We start from the raw sequence: 18,780 nt of genomic DNA, 5'->3' as shown, positions 1-18,780 counted from the left end.
CCGATAACAAATAAAAAATTAACTAAGTTGAATGTACAAAATGTTTAATGATTTTTTTCATTTTTGACCCATTTTTGACCCCTTACAATTTTGCGTAAAAATCAATCATTTGAAGCCCCAAGCGTCGCTCTGCGACTTTAAATTTTGGGGGACATAGAGTTTGAAAATATGGAGACAGAATGACAAACCGACAGACAGACATGCCGACAGACAGACAAACATATATCCGTTTACATATTATATTATAGATGTCAGAACAACATTGATACCGCTGGTTTCTAATCCGACAAAGGGGCACGGCCTGTGACCCTCTTCTGTAGACTCTTCTGCTTCAGTTGTGGTCTGCTATTTGTGACAAATATACGACTCACGCGTTGTGTGAGGTTGTAACGGTATTTCAATCATCTGGAAATAATGCAGGGATGTGTGTCAACGTGATTATGGCGTATTGTCTGTTATTATTTGATTGTTATTCACGCAAATGTTCGAACCTAAATTTTATATATATATATATATATATATATATATATATATATATATATATATATATGTGTGTGTGTGTGTGTGTGTGTGTGTGTGTGTGTGTATGTGTGTAAGTCTAAACATACGATCGAAAATCCTTCCATTGCAGAGGACATTACGAAAAGCGTTAAAAGCTTACTATTTTCTTTTCCTATAGACAAGGAATTATTTTCCATTTAAACACATGCAAATAAAAGAGAGAATTTATTACCAAAGAAATATAGTAAAATTCGAGGTATATTTGTTAAAACGTTTATTTATTTGTTATATAAATTTGAAATTTAAGAAAACTCAAACGATATATGCTTTAGCTTTCTTTGAAAAATATTTATTTACCTATAAAGATAGATTAATACTTGTTTTTCAAATAAATCTTTAAATGCGTTCTTTTATTATTACTTTTCTTTTAACTGTATTAAGTTTTAACGCTTCAGGGTAATATATTTAAAACGTGTTTTAGTGAAAAAATAAAAACAAATCCCGTGGACGAATAGGTCTTAACGCATATATGATACACTGGAGAAGGCGGGCGAAGCTAGGGCTGTAGCCATTGATATATCCGAGGCCTTTCACAAAGTCTGGAACGAAGAGGTGCCAATTAAATCGTACGGTATAACTGGACGTATACTAAATATAATTAGATCCTTTCTACACAATAGGACCATCCAGGTTGCCATTGATGAACGTACATACAAACAGCATAACATTAATGCGAGAGTACTTCAGGGGTCGATTACTAGACAACTATTATTCCTGATATTCATTAATGATAAAGATAAATATATTTGCTGATGATACAACGCTCTATTACATACACGACGGAAGAACGGACGTACACAAATCTAAGACAATGGCAGAATCGTTAGAAAATGACCCCCAGACCGAAGTGGAATGGGGCCGTAAATGGATGGTGACACTTAATGCTATTAAGACTAAACTGCTCTCCTTTAACAATCACAAGACACCTCACCACCCACCGATATTCTTCCTACCCGAGAATTCTTCCTGCAAACTCCTCGGCTTTACATTCACGGGCAGTATGACCTGGAATAAATACATTGAGGACATTGCGAAAGCTGCTGCAAAGAAGGTGGGTTCCTTCTATCCTGCTAGAAAACTACTCAGATCTGAGAGTATCCTGTACCCGTACAAAGCCCCCATTCGCCCATTCATGGAATATTGTTGCCACATCTGGACTAGTGCATCTAATACTAGTCTATGCTTCTTGGATAGGGTCCAAAAAAAAGTCGTCAATCTAATAGGCCCCACTTTGTCAACTAAGCTCCAACCCCTGTCCCATCGCTGCAATGTTGCTTCTCTGTGCCTGTTTTAAAATTATTTTAACGAAATGTGCTCAGATGAACTCCTTACATTTGTGCCCCCTCGATGTACATGCCCCCGACAAACACGCTTAGCAACAAAATCACACCCCTTCAAGCATAATCACGTTGACACATCAGTTCCCATCATATCACCGAAGTTAAGCAACGTTGAGCCTGGTCATTACTAAAATGAATGACCAAAATTTGGGAAAATCCATGTGCTGTATGTAGGAGGACGTCGACACCTCCCTGAAAAAAGTTGCAAAAACCTAACGTCGTCATCTCACCCTAACGGGGATATACATGCGACTTGGGACCGCTTGTGAATTTCATACTCCCATGAAACTTCCTCCGAGGGAGGAAGCCGGTTAAACCCTGAATAGGGTTGGTGCTGACTGCACACACACACCCCTTCAGTTTTGAGGTCTCTAAGTGCTAGAATGCTTTTTACTCTAATGGTTTTTTCATTCGGACTTTGGACGGAAAAATAAAGTAGCAGTCTTTAGAAACAAGTATGTTCTGGTCGGAAAAATAAAGTAGCAGTCTTTAGAAACTAGTATGTTCTGGACGGAAAAATAAAGTAGCAGTCTTTAGAAACAAGTATGTTCTGGTTGGAAAAATAAAGTAGCAGTCTTTAGAAACAAGTATGTTCTGGACGGAAAAATAAAGTAGCAGTCTTTAGAAACAAGTATGTTCTGGTTGGAAAAATAAAGTAGCAGTCTTTAGAAAGAAGTATGTTCTGGTCGGAAAAATAAAGTAGCAGTCTTTAGAAACAAGTATGTTCTGGACATAAAAATAAAGTAGCAGTCTTTAGAAACAAGTATGTTCTGGTTGGAAAAATAAAATAGCAGTCTTTAGAAACAAGTATGTTCTGGTCGGAAAAATAAAATAGCAGTCTTTAGAAACAAGTATGTTCTGGACGGAAAAATAAAGTAGCAGTCTTTAGAAACAAGTATGTTCTGGACATAAAAATAAAGTAGCAGTCTTTAGAAACAAGTATGTTCTGGTTGGAAAAATAAAATAGCAGTCTTTAGAAACAAGTATGTTCTGGTCGGAAAAATAAAATAGCAGTCTTTAGAAACAAGTATGTTCTGGACGGAAAAATAAAGTAGCAGTCTTTAGAAACAAGTATGTTCTGGTCGGAAAAATAAAGTAGCAGTCTTTAGAAACAAGTATGTTCTGGACATAAAAATAAAGTAGCAGTCTTTAGAAACAAGTATGTTCTGGTTGGAAAAATAAAGTAGCAGTCTTAAGAAACAAGTATGTTCTGGACATAAAAATAAAGTAGCAGTCTTTAGAAACAAGTATGTTCTGGTTGGAAAAATAAAATAGCAGTCTTTAGAAACAAGTATGTTCTGGTCGGAAAAATAAAATAGCAGTCTTTAGAAACAAGTATGTTCTGGACGGAAAAATAAAGTAGCAGTCTTTAGAAACAAGTATGTTCTGGACATAAAAATAAAGTAGCAGTCTTTAGAAACAAGTATGTTCTGGTTGGAAAAATAAAATAGCAGTCTTTAGAAACAAGTATGTTCTGGTCGGAAAAATAAAATAGCAGTCTTTAGAAACAAGTATGTTCTGGACGGAAAAATAAAGTAGCAGTCTTTAGAAACAAGTATGTTCTGGACATAAAAATAAAATAGCAGTCTTTAGAAACAAGTATGTTCTGGTCGGAAAAATAAAATAGCAGTCTTTAGAAACAAGTATGTTCTGGACGGAAAAATAAAGTAGCAGTCTTTAGAAACAAGCATGTTCTGGTCGGAAAAATAAAGTAGCAGTCTTTAGAAACAAGTATGTTCTGGTTGGAAAAATAAAGTAGCAGTCTTTAGAAACAAGTATGTTCTGGTTGGAAAAATAAAATAGCAGTCTTTAGAAACAAGTATGTTCTGGTTGGAAAAATAAAGTAGCAGTCTTTAGAAACAAGTATGTTCTGGACATAAAAATAAAGTAGCAGTCTTTAGAAACAAGTATGTTCTGGTTGGAAAAATAAAATAGCAGTCTTTAGAAACAAGTATGTTCTGGTCGGAAAAATAAAATAGCAGTCTTTAGAAACAAGTATGTTCTGGACGGAAAAATAAAGTAGCAGTCTTTAGAAACAAGTATGTTCTGGACATAAAAATAAAGTAGCAGTCTTTAGAAACAAGTATGTTCTGGTTGGAAAAATAAAATAGCAGTCTTTAGAAACAAGTATGTTCTGGTCGGAAAAATAAAATAGCAGTCTTTAGAAACAAGTATGTTCTGGATGGAAAAATAAAGTAGCAGTCTTTAGAAACAAGTATGTTCTGGACATAAAAATAAAGTAGCAGTCTTTAGAAACAAGTATGTTCTGGACATAAAAATAAAATAGCAGTCTTTAGAAACAAGTATGTTCTGGTCGGAAAAATAAAATAGCAGTCTTTAGAAACAAGTATGTTCTGGACGGAAAAATAAAGTAGCAGTCTTTAGAAACAAGTATGTTCTGGACATAAAAATAAAGTAGCAGTCTTTAGAAACAAGTATGTTCTGGTTGGAAAAATAAAGTAGCAGTCTTTAGAAACAAGTATGTTCTGGTTGGAAAAATAAAGTAGCAGTCTTTAGAAACAAGTATGTTCTGGTCGGAAAAATAAAGTAGCAGTCTTTAGAAACAAGTATGTTCTGGTCAGAAAAATAAAGTAGCAGTCTTTAGAAACAAGTATGTTCTGGTTGGAAAAATAAAGTAGCAGTCTTTAGAAACAAGTATGTTCTGGTCGGAAAAATAAAGTAGCAGTCTTTAGAAACAAGTATTTTCTGGTTGGAAAAATAAAGTAGCAGTCTTTATAAACAAGTATGCTCTGGACGGAAAAATAAAGTAGCAGTCTTTAGAAACAAGTATGTTCTGGTCAGAAAAATAAAGTAGCAGTCTTTAGAAACAAGTATGTTCTGGTCGGAAAAATAAAGTAGCAGTCTTTAGAAACAAGTATGTTCTGGTTGGAAAAATAAAATAGCAGTCCTTAGAAAAAAGTATGTTCTGGACGGAAAAATAAAGTAGCAGTCTTTAGAAACAAGTATTTTCTGGTTGGAAAAATAAAGTAGCAGTCTTTAGAAACAAGTATGTTCTGGTCGGAAAAATAAAGTAGCAGTCTTTAGAAACAAGTATGTTCTGGTTGGAAAAATAAAGTAGCAGTCTTTAGAAACAAGTATGTTCTGGTTGGAAAAATAAAATAGCAGTCCTTAGAAAAAAGTATGTTCTGGACGGAAAAATAAAGTAGCAGTCTTTAGAAACAAGTATTTTCTGGTTGGAAAAATAAAGTAGCAGTCTTTAGAAACAAGTATTTTCTGGACGGAAAAATAAAGTAGCAGTCTTTAGAAACAAGTATGTTCTGGTTGGAAAAATAAAGTAGCAGTCTTTAGAAACAAGTATGTTCTGGACATAAAAATAAAGTAGCAGTCTTTAGAAACAAGTATGTTCTGGTCGGAAAAATAAAGTAGCAGTCTTTAGAAACAAGTATGTTCTGGTTGGAAAAATAAAGTAGCAGTCTTTAGAAACAAGTATGTTCTGGTTGGAAAAATAAAATAGCAGTCCTTAGAAAAAAGTATGTTCTGGACGGAAAAATAAAGTAGCAGTCTTTAGAAACAAGTATTTTCTGGTTGGAAAAAAAAGTAGCAGTCTTTAGAAACAAGTATTTTCTGGACGGAAAAATAAAGTAGCAGTCTTTAGAAACAAGTATGTTCTGGACATAAAAATAAAGTAGCAGTCTTTAGAAACAAGTATGTTCTGGTTGGAAAAATAAAGTAGCAGTCTTTAGAAACAAGTATGTTCTGGTTGGAAAAATAAAGTAGCAGTCTTTAGAAACAAGTATGTTCTGGACATAAAAATAAAGTAGCAGTCTTTAGAAACAAGTATGTTCTGGTCGGAAAAATAAAGTAGCAGTCTTTAGAAACAAGTATGTTCTGGACGGAAAAATAAAGTAGCAGTCTTTAGAAACATGTATGTTCTGGACGGAAAAATAAAGTAGCAGTCTTTAGAAACAAGTATGTTCTGGTTGGAAAAATAAAATAGCAGTCCTTAGAAAAAAGTATGTTCTGGTCGGAAAAATAAAGTAGCAGTCTTTAGAAACAAGTATTTTCTGGTTGGAAAAATAAAGTAGCAGTCTTTAGAAACAAGTATGTTCTGGTTGGAAAAATAAAGTAGCAGTCTTTAGAAACAAGTATGTTCTGGACATAAAAATAAAGTAGCAGTCTTTAGAAACAAGTATGTTCTGGTTGGAAAAATAAAATAGCAGTCCTTAGAAACAAGTATGTTCTGGACGGAAAAATAAAGTAGCAGTCTTTAGAAACAAGTATGTTCTGGTTGGAAAAATAAAGTAGCAGTCTTTAGAAACAAGTATGTTCTGGTTGGAAAAATAAAATAGCAGTCCTTAGAAAAAAGTATGTTCTGGACGGAAAAATAAAGTAGCAGTCTTTAGAAACAAGTATTTTCTGGTTGGAAAAATAAAGTAGCAGTCTTTAGAAACAAGTATTTTCTGGACGGAAAAATAAAGTAGCAGTCTTTAGAAACAAGTATGTTCTGGACATAAAAATAAAGTAGCAGTCTTTAGAAACAAGTATGTTCTGGTTGGAAAAATAAAGTAGCAGTCTTTAGAAACAAGTATGTTCTGGTTGGAAAAATAAAGTAGCAGTCTTTAGAAACAAGTATGTTCTGGTTGGAAAAATAAAATAGCAGTCCTTAGAAAAAAGTATGTTCTGGACGGAAAAATAAAGTAGCAGTCTTTAGAAACAAGTATTTTCTGGTTGGAAAAATAAAGTAGCAGTCTTTAGAAACAAGTATTTTCTGGACGGAAAAATAAAGTAGCAGTCTTTAGAAACAAGTATGTTCTGGACATAAAAATAAAGTAGCAGTCTTTAGAAACAAGTATGTTCTGGTCGGAAAAATAAAGTAGCAGTCTTTAGAAACAAGTATGTTCTGGTTGGAAAAATAAAGTAGCAGTCTTTAGAAACAAGTATGTTCTGGACATAAAAATAAAGTAGCAGTCTTTAGAAACAAGTATGTTCTGGTCGGAAAAATAAAGTAGCAGTCTTTAGAAACAAGTATGTTCTGGTTGGAAAAATAAAGTAGCAGTCTTTAGAAACAAGTATGTTCTGGTCGGAAAAATAAAGTAGCAGTCTTTAGAAACAAGTATTTTCTGGTTGGAAAAATAAAGTAGCAGTCTTTATAAACAAGTATGCTCTGGACGGAAAAATAAAGTAGCAGTCTTTAGAAACAAGTATGTTCTGGTCAGAAAAATAAAGTAGCAGTCTTTAGAAACAAGTATGTTCTGGTCGGAAAAATAAAGTAGCAGTCTTTAGAAACAAGTATGTTCTGGTTGGAAAAATAAAATAGCAGTCCTTAGAAAAAAGTATGTTCTGGACGGAAAAATAAAGTAGCAGTCTTTAGAAACAAGTATTTTCTGGTTGGAAAAATAAAGTAGCAGTCTTTAGAAACAAGTATTTTCTGGACGGAAAAATAAAGTAGCAGTCTTTAGAAACAAGTATGTTCTGGACATAAAAATAAAGTAGCAGTCTTTAGAAACAAGTATGTTCTGGTTGGAAAAATAAAGTAGCAGTCTTTAGAAACAAGTATGTTCTGGTTGGAAAAATAAAGTAGCAGTCTTTAGAAACAAGTATGTTCTGGACATAAAAATAAAGTAGCAGTCTTTAGAAACAAGTATGTTCTGGTCGGAAAAATAAAGTAGCAGTCTTTAGAAACAAGTATGTTCTGGTTGGAAAAATAAAGTAGCAGTCTTTAGAAACAAGTATGTTCTGGTTGGAAAAATAAAATAGCAGTCCTTAGAAAAAAGTATGTTCTGGACGGAAAAATAAAGTAGCAGTCTTTAGAAACAAGTATTTTCTGGTTGGAAAAATAAAGTAGCAGTCTTTAGAAACAAGTATTTTCTGGACGGAAAAATAAAGTAGCAGTCTTTAGAAACAAGTATGTTCTGGACATAAAAATAAAGTAGCAGTCTTTAGAAACAAGTATGTTCTGGTTGGAAAAATAAAGTAGCAGTCTTTAGAAACAAGTATGTTCTGGTTGGAAAAATAAAGTAGCAGTCTTTAGAAACAAGTATGTTCTGGACATAAAAATAAAGTAGCAGTCTTTAGAAACAAGTATGTTCTGGTCGGAAAAATAAAGTAGCAGTCTTTAGAAACAAGTATGTTCTGGACGGAAAAATAAAGTAGCAGTCTTTAGAAACATGTATGTTCTGGACGGAAAAATAAAGTAGCAGTCTTTAGAAACAAGTATGTTCTGGTTGGAAAAATAAAATAGCAGTCCTTAGAAAAAAGTATGTTCTGGACGGAAAAATAAAGTAGCAGTCTTTAGAAACAAGTATTTTCTGGTTGGAAAAATAAAGTAGCAGTCTTTAGAAACAAGTATGTTCTGGTTGGAAAAATAAAGTAGCAGTCTTTAGAAACAAGTATGTTCTGGACATAAAAATAAAGTAGCAGTCTTTAGAAACAAGTATGTTCTGGTTGGAAAAATAAAATAGCAGTCCTTAGAAACAAGTATGTTCTGGACGGAAAAATAAAGTAGCAGTCTTTAGAAACAAGTATGTTCTGGTTGGAAAAATAAAGTAGCAGTCTTTAGAAACAAGTATGTTCTGGTTGGAAAAATAAAATAGCAGTCCTTAGAAAAAAGTATGTTCTGGACGGAAAAATAAAGTAGCAGTCTTTAGAAACAAGTATTTTCTGGTTGGAAAAATAAAGTAGCAGTCTTTAGAAACAAGTATGCTCTGGACGGAAAAATAAAGTAGCAGTCTTTAGAAACAAGTATGTTCTGGACATAAAAATAAAGTAGCAGTCTTTAGAAACAAGTATGTTCTGGTTGGAAAAATAAAGTAGCAGTCTTTAGAAACAAGTATGTTCTGGTTGGAAAAATAAAGTAGCAGTCTTTAGAAACAAGTATGTTCTGGTTGGAAAAATAAAATAGCAGTCCTTAGAAAAAAGTATGTTCTGGACGGAAAAATAAAGTAGCAGTCTTTAGAAACAAGTATTTTCTGGTTGGAAAAATAAAGTAGCAGTCTTTAGAAACAAGTATTTTCTGGACGGAAAAATAAAGTAGCAGTCTTTAGAAACAAGTATGTTCTGGACATAAAAATAAAGTAGCAGTCTTTAGAAACAAGTATGTTCTGGTCGGAAAAATAAAGTAGCAGTCTTTAGAAACAAGTATGTTCTGGTTGGAAAAATAAAGTAGCAGTCTTTAGAAACAAGTATGTTCTGGACATAAAAATAAAGTAGCAGTCTTTAGAAACAAGTATGTTCTGGTCGGAAAAATAAAGTAGCAGTCTTTAGAAACAAGTATGTTCTGGACGGAAAAATAAAGTAGCAGTCTTTAGAAACATGTATGTTCTGGACGGAAAAATAAAGTAGCAGTCTTTAGAAACAAGTATGTTCTGGTTAGAAAAATAAAGTAGCAGTCTTTAGAAACAAGTATGTTCTGGTCGGAAAAATAAAGTAGCAGTCTTTAGAAACAAGTATGTTCTGGACGGAAAAATAAAGTAGCAGTCTTTAGAAACATGTATGTTCTGGACGGAAAAATAAAGTAGCAGTCTTTAGAAACAAGTATGTTCTGGTCAGAAAAATAAAGTAGCAGTCTTTAGAAACAAGTATGTTCTGGTCGGAAAAATAAAGTAGCAGTCTTTAGAAACAAGTATGTTCTGGACGGAAAAATAAAGTAGCAGTCTTTAGAAACATGTATGTTCTGGACGGAAAAATAAAGTAGCAGTCTTTAGAAACAAGTATGTTCTGGTCAGAAAAATAAAGTAGCAGTCTTTAGAAACAAGTATGTTCTGGTCGGAAAAATAAAGTAGCAGTCTTTAGAAACAAGTATGTTCTGGACGGAAAAATAAAGTAGCAGTCTTTAGAAACATGTATGTTCTGGACGGAAAAATAAAGTAGCAGTCTTTAGAAACAAGTATGTTCTGGTCAGAAAAATAAAGTAGCAGTCTTTAGAAACAAGTATGTTCTGGTCGGAAAAATAAAGTAGCAGTCTTTAGAAACAAGTATGTTCTGGACGGAAAAATAAAGTAGCAGTCTTTAGAAACAAGTATGTTCTGGACGGAAAAATAACGTAGCAGTCTTTAGAAACAAGTATGTTCTGGACGGAAAAATAAAGTAGAAGTCTTTAGAAACAAGTATGTTCTGGACGGAAAAATAACGTAGCAGTCTTTAGAAACAAGTATGTTCTGGACGGAAAAATAAAGTAGCAGTCTTTAGAAACAAGTATGTTCTGGTCAGAAAAATAAAGTAGCAGTCTTTAGAAACAAGTATGTTCTGGTCGGAAAAATAAAGTAGCAGTCTTTAGAAACAAGTATGTTCTGGACGGAAAAATAAAGTAGCAGTCTTTAGAAACAAGTATGTTCTGGACGGAAAAATAACGTAGCAGTCTTTAGAAACAAATACGTTCTGGACGGAAAAATAAAGTAGCAGACTTTAGAAACAAGTATGTTCGGGTTATAAAAATAGAAAAAAAAAAAGAAAAACTATAACAAAAGTTCATAAAAATGGAGACTTGGTTTTTCAGCAATTTAGAGTACAAAATTGACTTCGTGGCTTGGTGGGGGGATGCCCTTTTCTCTTCTCTGCAACCTCTTTCCCACAGAAGAGACGTAGCAAGCCTATATTTGTACTATCGTTATTTCCGTTGCAAGTGCTCGTCTGAGCTCCATTCTCTGGTCCCCCCTCGCCAATCTTTTTCAAAAATCACCCGACTAGCTGAAACCACCGTCAATAATTTTCCCCACTCCTTATCTGTGCCTAAATCAAAGCGTAGAGTCCACGAACAAAGCTTCTTTCTTAGAACTGCACACCTGTGGAACTCTGTTCCGCTTGCCTGTTTCCCTCCCGACTTCAGCCTGGATGTCTTCAAGTCCAACACAAACAAATTCCTGATGAACCGCTCCCTTAAGTAATGACACTTTATCAATTCTCCAATACTATTACTGTACTATCCCATTGATTACTGTACACACAATAACCCTTATCCCCGAGAGGCCCTTGGGCCTTGATAAGTGGGGACCTCCATGTAAAAAAAAAATTTCGTCGGTTCACGTGTAAGATCTAACTTTGTTATGTCTTATTTTATTATTTCGGTACTTATGTAGAGAAGGTACCGTGCTGAAATATTCTTTTCTGACACCTTTTTGAAACTACTACTCTTTCACTATATAATAAAACTCCGTCACATATCTGCTGCACTTTTTGATCATTTGTTACAATTTTGTTTTTCATGTCTAAAATGAAATCATCATTTTCAGCTTCCTTTTTGATTTCATTTACTGTAACTGGCAGTTCTCTTACAATGTTGTTTATCATGCTTTTTACATCATGATCTGCTCTGATAGATGATAGATGCTTTATGTGAAAGTCATAATTGAGAAGAATGGTACGCCCTCTCAACAATCGATTTGCCGTATAAACGGGTAAGCCTTTCGTCGATCCAAAGATTGTGATCAGAGGTTTATGATTCGTTTCTGGCATAAAGTACCAGCCGTAGATGTATCTATGAAATTTCGTTATGGCGAAAATAATACGTAGCGCCTGTTTTTCGATATGTGAATAACTTTTCTCTGCTGGAAGTAGTGTTCTAGAAGCGTGTGTAATTGGTTTCCTTGAACCATCTGATATTATGTATTGGATATACGCTTCTACACCGTATGAGCTGGCGTCACTTGCTACTAAAATATCCAGCTTTGGATTGAAATAGGTTAAAAAGAGGTTGGATGTAAGCATTTTGTTGATTTCATCAAAGGTTTTCTGACACTCTACTGTCCATTCCCATGCATTGTCTTGTTTCAATAGTTCATTCAATGGAGCTCTTAGATTGTGCATTCCTTTAATGAATGCTTGATAGTAATTAATTAGCGAGCCCGAGAAAATTCTGTAGTGTCGCCAGGTTAGTGGACGCTGGCATGTCTCTAATTACAATGAACCTGTCCGAATCTGGAAGTCTGTCATTTTTGTTGATTATGTATCCTAAATATTTAATTTCCATCCAAACCAAATTCGAAGTTTGACTCTTTAGCTTTAAATCCAAAGTCCTGAATTTTTTGAATGCATAAACGAGATTCTCCAGATGTTCGTCGACTGTTGCGCTCCTTAAAATGATATCGTCTAAGTAGGCGCACGCAAAATCCAAATCATTCAACATAACGTCCATAACTTGTTAAAAAATGGCAGGTGCCACTTTAATACCAAACAGAATACTGCTGAATTTGAATAACCTTGTGTGAGTGTTTATTCCTAGTAACTTCGAACATTCCTCTTCGTCGGGAATTTGGAGATAGGCGTCTGAGGAGTTGATTTTTGAAAATATATATGCGCCATTTAGCTTGTTAAAAATCTCCTCTGGACTCGGCAACGGGTAATGGTAATCCTTAATCACCGAGTTCAAACTGTCGAAAAGTCAGCGCACACTCTGATTTGGTTTGATTACTTTTTGATGCACACAATCGGGGCAGCTCATGAATTAGTTTCTACTTTCGATATAATTCCCATTTTTTTTTCAATCTATCAAGTTCTTCGTTATTTTTTCTACTACTGCGAAAGGAACGTTACGTTTCTTTTTAAAAATTCGCATCGTATTTTCCTTGAGCTCAAATTTGGTTTCCGACTTGTTACATCTTCCAAGATCAGGTGTGAAAATTTCCGGAAATTTTCTCTTTAATTCTTCTTTAATGTCTTGTCTTGTTTGCATATTACTTTTTTTATTTTTCTGCAGAACGAGTTTAAATGTTTATTCCACAATTCGAATGTTTCAATGAAATCCGTACCCAACAAGTTTTCTCCATTTTTCAGAATAAAAACTTTTATTTTTTTAACGATCCCGTTTAGCTTCATGGGAAGTACAACTTCCCCTTCGAAGTTAATTATCTTGTCGTTTACCATACGAGCGAGTTTCGTTGACTTTATTACTGTAGGCATATTTTACAATTTCCATGTTTTATAGTTTATTATTGTCAGGTCTGATCCTGAATTGAGCTGAAATTTGATATTTTCCTAAATATTTCATTCGTAACATATTTCCTAAAATCTCTGTCTGATTTGATATTCGAACTTGTTTGTCTAATTCGGTTATTAATTTTTTTTTGTTTTATGACACGAACTTTTCTGTCCAATCCTGTTGCACACTAAACATTTCTTGTGGTTCAGATTCGAGTTCAGATAAAAGTCTACGTCTTATTTCGAAACTCTTGGTTGATATTAGTTTTTGAGCAAAAATTAAGTACTTGAAATCCTCAACGGTAATCTCTGCCAATCTGAAGTTGTCACAATGTCTATTTACTATAGACGCATATGTAACCCTGATGATCGGATTTAGACATATTCATGCACAATGATCGCTTATACCAAAGCCCCATATTTGGTCCAAACAGTTCCTTTAGCAAGAATTCCAGCTCATTTGTTTTCCTCTGTAGTATAAAATCTATAAATTTCCTATGTTCTGCTGTACTTAGTTTTCTTAGTAATAAATTGACTTTTCTTGAGTTCGACCAGCTTACACAGTCTTTTGAGAAAATATCCTCATAATGTTTATAATACGCTCTAAACGTTTTCTCTTTGTCTGGTACGTAGTTGGAAATTTTCAACGAATTAAATATGGTGTTACTAGATTATGTAAAATTTCCTTCATTTGCCTGGTTGTTCTTTAATTTCTCCAGGGTTAAAATTTGAATTTTTAAATGTTTGTTCTGAATTTCTTCCGATCTTGACATTGCTTATTTGTGTAATTTGGTTTAAAATTCCCTTTGCTCTTTTTGGATTTTTTTTTTATATTTTTCGGTCTCTAATTGCAGGTGTGCAAAACGTTTTTCCTGTTTTTCTTGTTTTTTTTATCTTGGTTTTTGCAACAATAAAGGCAGCTGTTCGTTTTGTTTTTCTTGATATATATTTTTTTTTTTTTTTGCTAATAAGGCCAACTCTTCCTTTTGACGCTGCTGACATTCCTGCTGTGATTTGAATAATTGGGCTATGATTTTGGAGAACTCTTCCATGTTTAGATAATAATGTATATGCAATAATGAATATATTTTTAATTCGTGTAACCCACAAATGTATGTTGAACGTCTTTATTATCTCATGTCTTGCTGTTGACATCCACAAGTCCGTGATAATCAACTTTTGATATTCTTTTATATTTTGTGAACGGAGTCTGTCGATGAAAATTTTTATTTTTACTCCCTGCATGTATAAATTACTTCACTTTCAATACGCAAAAAATCGAGTTTTTATAACTTCTATTTAGAAATTGTTCATTAATTGTTCTTTCTTTTTTCAGTGTATTTTCTTTTTTCGCGTATTTTAACGAAAACACTTCCGATTTTGATTTACTATCAGAGGAAAATTCGTCACTATAGCATTGGACAAACAAAAAATAAATTTTTAAAAGTTCGTTGCATTTTCAAATTTGACACGGTATATTTGTGAGAATTTGTAATTCCATGTATGTTTTAGTAGTCGAACCCGTTTTAAGGTGTATCGTTGCAGATAACGTTTTTAAATTTAAAGTCACCGTTGTTAGTGCAACGACATATTTTAATATTTTTCCTTAATGCTTAATCGTCTTTTAACAACTTTTAAATATCATAAGTTCTGAATCCTTCGCCGCCATTGTTGAATCTCGACTGAACACATGAAATAAATAACTACAACACAAAAGTAAAGTAGAACAGACATATTGAAAGCAAGAACGTATATACAAGATTTATATAGAATCCATTGGTATAGTCATGGGGAGACCGTTCTTGGAGAAGGTGTCGGCTGGATGGTCGTCGACTCTCGATCTCGTGTTTCTCTGAGTCTCTCGTTGAGTCTTCCATTGGGTCCCTCCTGTCTTCACGGTACGAATTATATTTATAGGGTTGACATTCCACCTATGGAACCGTTCATCAAGAACTTGTTTATGTTGGACTTGAAGACAACCAAATTGTAGTCAGCTGGAAAGCAGGAAAACGGAAGAGTTCCACAGGTATACAGTTCTAAGAAAAAGCTTTATTCATGGAATCTACATTTAGGTTTAGGCACTGATAAAGAGTATGGAAAATTATTGATAGTGGTTTTGGCTAGATGAGTGTTTTTCGTAAAAGTTTGGTCAGGGGGGACCATTGATTGAATCTCAGACGAGCACTTACCATGAAAATAACGATAAAGCAGAGACAGACTCGCAACGTCTCTTCTGTGGGAAAGAGGTTGCAGGGAAGAGAAAAGGAAATCCCCCACTAAGCTACGAAGTCTATTTTGTTTTTTTCGTCACCAATCCTGAATCTTGCATTTCTAGTCTTGTATTTGTAATTTTGGAAATTTCCTTTCAATAAATTGTTGTCCTGTAATTCTCAAATTTCCTCTTTTTTTCTGTAGGTCAGCAAGTTTACTAACAAGCAATATCCACAATGTTTTAGTAGTTCTTCGCTATCAAACAAAGCAGACACCTCAAACTATTAAAACTATGTGGGTATTACGTGTTTGAACCTTGCTTATAGAAAAAAGTAAAATTTGAACATTTGTTCTTAAGTTCGCTTGCATACTGCAAGTGAACTTAAGAATAAATGTTCAAATTTTACTTTTTTGTGCCGGTAGAAGTCATCACGACCGCCTTGAAAAATAGATCACAACTTAAGCTGGCAAACCTAGAAACACTTTTCCTGTGTATCTCTTGTCTTTCACTCAATAAATTGTTGTTATCGTTACAACCGCTGTTCATAGCATCTGTGTTTGGATCATACCTGATGTTCTTTCGAATTACTAATTCCTTTTCAGCTATAAGTCGCCAGCACACACCCGTACAATTGCTCCCACACCGTACTGACATTTTGAAAATAAAATCAAAAAGAAATAAAACGCAAAACACGTATTAAGAAATGCATGAACATTTATTAATACTTTCAATAATACAAAATATATATGTTATGTTGAAAAAGAAGACAAATAAAATGAAATAAAATAAATTCTTATATCGCAAACCATTTTTTTAAGAATCTGCTTTTACTGAGTTTAATCTGTTTTATAAGTACAAAAACGCGCGCGAACTATGATTCCACAATTATTGATGGACGCGGAAGTTTAAAAATATCCAAGGGAAATAGATTTGTGTTTGAGAAATGCCTCTTGAGCGCGGGCTGATGTGACGTTGAGTTTAAAAGCCTAAACCAACATCAGAAGAATATCGCCAACATCTGTCAGAGAACAATATTGGGTTGAATATAAAAGAGAAATATAAGAAAGAAATGAAATCTTTGTAATGTCCGTAAAAAATCTAAAAAACAAATGAAATTCTTTTGCTTACGTAAAGAGGATTGTCTACTTGTAACTAATTACTCATTCCTACCAGAAAACGTTGAGAGTGCATTTAATATTTCTTTGTAACCAAACCATTTTTAAAAAATGTCCTTCTGATTTTTTTACGTAAACTAATTTCAATGTAGAGCTCCCATGGTTGAATACTCTTTTATAATGTTGGTTTTTTTTTTGTAGAATAAAATACAATTTCATAAGAAGCAATAACAGAGTCCGTCTATATAAAAATATATTAATTTTGAGGCTTTTGTAGAATAGGATGACAATGTTCGGGAGACAAGTCCGTTTTAACTTTTTTCAAAAACCATAAAAAAAAAGTAATTCAATTTTGAGATATAACAAAACACTTTTACGTAAGCGATAAAGGGATTTTTTAATATAACTAAAAATAGGATAGCAGACTGAAAATAAATATATAAATTTACAAATTACTCATCTCAAAGGATCCTAATAATAAAATAAAATAGTTCGCTTTAAAATATATAAAGACATATATGTTCGTTTCAAATTTAACGTTTCAAAAAAATTATTAATGAGATCACGTGATTTTTTTCTAACAAGCAATGAACAATCTGTTTATCAAATTTTAATTATAATAAAAAATGAATAGAAATTATGTGTAGCTAATAAAGAAATTGGTTATTACCCAATTTAATAAAAAAAAGCATTCTTTTTTTAATTAAAAAAAATAAAGATGTAGTTTTTAAAAAAGATGAAATTGCATCTTTGTGAGGTTGTGTGAAAAAATAAAATGGAGTTGTCTCTCGTACATTATCGTCGAATTATACAAAAGCATTTTAATATTTACTGACAAGTTTTATAAAAACAAAACATTAAAAACGTGAATGAAGCAGAAAATATGGGTAAACGAATCAACCTAATACGAAAAATTGGTTCTCAAAAATTTCAAACATAATTTTTTTTAATTCGTTGAAAAAACAAACAAAATATACATTGAGATAAAAACAAATGTTAAAGAAATACGAAATACGAGATATGAAAATTGCAAAAGTTTTAATCATGTAATTCAGGATAAAACAGTTATTTCCCTTCATATGAAAAGTTGTCGCCTTTATTTAAACATATCTTGTACGTCTGTAAATATAATTCTAAGATTAATCGCATGTTTTGAAAAATAGAAACTAATCTTTAAAAATTCTAATGAAAATATAATTTGTATTTATCGAAATGCAGTAAGATTAGGACGATTACTCAAACTGAAAACTAGAATGTAAAAAAAAAAATAAATAAAAAGTTTGTGGAGTTTGGCGATATAATATGTCGATACTGTATTTAATTTATAATTCTTTGAGTGATCCATTTTTCAATGCATAGAACGTCAAGCTGTATATAGGACCTCTGCAGCCTCTCCTGATGATCGCTACTACTTTTCGATGTCCATGTTGATTCCGACATGTCATTGGGCGACTACAGTGACCCTGAAAAAAAAAGCAGAAGTGATTTAGATACGACGTACATTTAAGTTTATGTGTTCAACATTTTGGTTTGTTTCAGATCAATAATCTTAAAACAATACGCTAAAGTATTTTATGTCAGTACGTACGTTTTCACCTTTCACGTACATTGAACAAAATAAGATGGTCCGATCAGCAAAGATGTTCATTTAATGATGAATCGATCTTAATTTAATTAAATTTCGATTTTATCGTTTTCAAACTGAATTCTTCTAAAATCAAATCATATCGTACTGTTGACAAAAAAAGCATAAGAATCACATAACAGCATTACAAAAAGCGAATGAATTACATTAAAAATTAGCATTTGTTAAAAATAACATTCGTTAATTATTTTTGCAGAAATTTAGCTGAAAATTATTCTTACGGTAGTAAAAGAAATAACATCATATTCATACGAAGTATCTTTAATAAGTTTCCAGACTGTTTTCGTATGGCACTTTTATTGATAGTAAACACATAAAACTCTCGTCCTCTTCGAAGTAATCCCCTCCGGCTGCAATGCACTTGTTGTACCGGAAGTCTTCTTTTTAGGGAATAACTAAAAGTCACAGTAAGCAAGGTTATGACGATAGGGGGTATGAAGAACTGAATTGATGTCCATCTTAAACAAATAGTCAGTGATCTTTTCTGAACATCCATGGGATAAACTTCGCGCAAATCTTCCGCATCTTCAATTCCTCGCGAATAATTGTGTGTACAGTTCCCACACTGACATCACACTGTGCATATATTGTCTCTATAAACACACGACAATCTTTATCCATGAAATTCCTTATTTGGCCGATCAACTCTGGTGTTATGACTTCCTTAACCCTCCCACACCTCGCATCATCCCTAACAGAGACTTCCTGCATTCCTTAGATCTTCTATGCCACTAAAAAACTGATGCCCGATTCTTGCAAAGTAGTCCAAAATCAGTCTGAAACATTTCATACGGTTCTGTGGCATTTTCTCAAAGTTTAAAACAGAATTTAATTGTATATCGTTCTTCTAAACTATCCTCACGTCCCGATTGCATTTTTGAAATTCACCAGCTGTGACAATCAGGCTTTAGTAAGGTATATTCCAATTCCTGCTGTAGCTGCTCATTTGAACCCTGAATCATCAAAATTAGTAATCTCATAACATGTAAAGCAATAACATATTGAATTTTCAAGAGTCTACTACAATTTTAAATG

The 18,780-nt window shown here is 33.2% G+C and overlaps 1 protein-coding gene across 21 annotated transcripts in view; it reads right to left on the bottom strand.

Annotated features, from left to right (window-relative positions):
* LOC145293993 (uncharacterized) overlaps positions 1 to 18,780 on the bottom strand; it is a 151,425-nt gene that overhangs the window by 49,670 nt on the left and 82,975 nt on the right. The window contains exon 26 of one of the 21 annotated variants that reach the window (XM_080140887.1): positions 17,122 to 17,563. The exons of the other annotated variants lie outside the window; for them this stretch is intronic. Within the exon in view, the coding sequence (XP_079997013.1) occupies positions 17,553 to 17,563 (11 nt within the window). The 3' untranslated portion in view covers positions 17,122 to 17,552. Of the gene's footprint in view, positions 1 to 17,121; positions 17,564 to 18,780 lie in introns of those variants that run through there. 21 annotated transcript variants of the gene reach the window in all.

This window comes from Euprymna scolopes, chromosome 15 (genome assembly GCF_053919585.1).
Source record: "Euprymna scolopes isolate OS-2025 chromosome 15, ASM5391958v1, whole genome shotgun sequence".
Classification (NCBI taxonomy): domain Eukaryota; kingdom Metazoa; phylum Mollusca; class Cephalopoda; order Sepiida; family Sepiolidae; genus Euprymna; species Euprymna scolopes.
This window is presented reverse-complemented; position numbering and strand designations above follow the sequence as displayed.